This window comes from Octopus bimaculoides, chromosome 11 (assembly GCF_001194135.2).
Source record: "Octopus bimaculoides isolate UCB-OBI-ISO-001 chromosome 11, ASM119413v2, whole genome shotgun sequence".
Lineage (NCBI taxonomy): Eukaryota > Metazoa > Mollusca > Cephalopoda > Octopoda > Octopodidae > Octopus > Octopus bimaculoides.
The window spans coordinates 49,154,238-49,156,845 of record NC_068991.1 but is presented as its reverse complement, the minus strand read 5'-3'; the positions used below and the strand labels follow the sequence as shown (position 1 = coordinate 49,156,845).

The window sequence follows — 2,608 nt, the reverse complement described above, 5'->3', positions numbered from 1 at the left end:
ATATATATATATATATATATATATATATATATATACGTGTGTGTGTGTGTGTGCGTGTGTGTAGAAGGCTAGATGGCTAGAAAAAGATGAAAGGGACAATAGCCTGTTAATAGAGAATGATTACTGTCAATGACCCTGTAGAGACAGAGGGATTAAGTATTTCACAGCTAAACCCTGAATGTATGCACAAGCACGCGTCTTTTGCGGGTTCCGTCTCCCTAAAAGGTAACCCTTTGTTTACGGGGCAATGATCTGTTTGTAGGGGTAAGGTTTTAGTGATTTACAGGCTATAATTAATTTTAGATGTTGGATGCTTGTCTTGGGTATTATGTTTCAGATTTACATGTGGCTGAGTATCTCTGGTTGTGTCGTGAGTGGTGTGTGGGGTTTTCCGTTTATAACGTGTGTACGTTTGTGTATGTATGTAGGTACGTACGTAAATATGCAAGTACTTATGTATGTATGCATGTATGTATGTATGTATGCATGTTCGGATGCATGAATGTGTGTGTGAAGGAAAGTACACAAGAAACATGTATGTGATTGATGTGTGTGGATATGTGTGTATATATATATGTGTGTGTGTGTGTGTGAGTGTGAGTGTATATATGGATACAGGCACATGCACAAACACGCAAGTACAAATATATATATATATATATATATATATATTTATATATATATATATTTATATATATATATATAGATGTATGTATGTATATGCCTATGAGTGTATGTGTGTGTGTATATACATATATGCCTATATACACATAGAGAGAATGAGCATGAAAGAGAAACATAAATGATGTGTGTATGTGTGTGTGTGAAGCCAATCCTTTCCTGCTTGCCTCAGTCTATTGAGTGAAACAAGTAAAAGGTTAATAAATGGATAAATTGATAGATATGCATCTATATAGGCACACGCACATATACATATATGTGTACTGTATGCATGTACTCATACATTTATACAGCTTTACGTATGTATGTATTGTTTATGTGCTTATGTATGTTTCTGCGTATGCGTGTCTATGAATGCCCACTCAGGTTTGTACACTGTGTAATAGTCGAGCAAATTTTAAGAAACTAGTTATTCTATATGTTGTTGTTGTTGTTGTTTGTTCCCTCTCGAGCCGTGCTTAGTTAATAAGGGCCGGTTTCCCGGTTTCATTAGCGTATAGGTTTCCCACCTGAACGACACACCTCTCCGTCGCAGGTGAGATGCTAGATGCAGGAGGAAAGAGTGAGAGAAAGTTGTAGCGAAAGAGTCAGCAGAAGTTCGTCATTACTTTCACTTCAGCCGGAACCGCGTGGAGGTTAGAGGTTTCGAACATCACCCGGTCTGAGATTCGAACACGTGATCCCTCAACCGCGAGTCCGCTGCTCTAACCTCTAGGCCGTGTGCCTCCACTGCTATTCTATGTAGATGTATAAAATAGTAATTGTGTGTGTGCGTACGCGCATACACGTGAGTGTGAAGGTGCGCAGATTAGTTGCAAGAATGTTTGAATCAGGATCTTAAGACCGTGGATTCTTTTCCGTGTGACGCATTGCAAGGCAAGTGCTAATGCTACTCTATCTCTCTCTTTCTCTCTCTCTCTCTCTCTCTCTCTCTCCCTCCCTCTCTCTCTCTGCTTTTAGCCGTCACATCTTTGGCCTGCCTTCTGATTAAAAGTGAACGGGGCCGAGGAGTCATTGTTAGCTCGCAACAACATTAGTATCTGAAACAATTAGCGGAATCATGTAGCTGTTTAAATCGTTGCCTCACAATCATGATATTTTTGTTATTGTTTCATTGTTTGTTGCTGTTGCTGTTATTTTTAATTGCTGTTTCACATCAAAAAATAAAAACCTGAAGAAACCACTATTTCTCATAATATTTCCATTTTTGTTTTTACTCTTCTTTCAGGTTCTCTCGGGACAGCAGGTCGCCAGTGCAACAAAACGTCAATGGGCCCCGATGGATGCGACATAATGTGTTGCGGGCGAGGATATGACACAGAAACAGTGAAAATGATAAAGAAGTGCCAGTGCAAATTTCTCTGGTGTTGTCAAGTGAAATGCAAAGAATGCACAGAATATGTGGACTTGCATACATGCAAAGGGCCAAGCCTAACAGAGAGAAAATGATTAGGGTTTTTCTTTAGTGTTTTTGTATATAATAATGATAATAATAATAATGATTATTATTATTATTATAATAATTTCTTTGAGACAAGACAGGACTACATACGAATACTGCCGCGGCACATGCGTTCCACAATCACGATTTTGCATTGCGACAGATCAAACGTTATCACTGAGATATCATACAGAAGCAGACATATAGCTGACTACATCCACAGTTATAAATATATGAATTCACATGAATTTTCACACAAACATGCAAGCGTTTAGAAATCTGTATATCTATACACTGTTACACATATACACATATAAATTTATCCATACATGCAGACGGTCATTTACAGTTACAAATAGACATATAACCAAACAAGCATATATTTGTCAATTACAATTATTTCTATCTCCTTCCCTATATATACAGACATAAATACTTACGTACATATATATATGTGTGTGTGTGTGTGAGTATATGTATGTATAT

At 37.5% G+C, this 2,608-nt stretch overlaps 1 protein-coding gene across 1 annotated transcript in view; it reads left to right on the top strand.

The window, feature by feature from the left end:
- Positions 1–2,567, top strand: part of LOC106880752 (protein Wnt-2b) — a 183,883-nt gene extending 181,316 nt beyond the window's left edge. The window contains exon 5 of the mRNA XM_014930849.2: positions 1,910–2,567. Coding sequence (XP_014786335.1) covers positions 1,910–2,130 — 221 coding nt within the window. The 3' untranslated portion in view covers positions 2,131–2,567. The remainder of the gene's footprint in view (positions 1–1,909) is intronic.
- Positions 2,568–2,608: the final 41 nt, after the last annotated feature.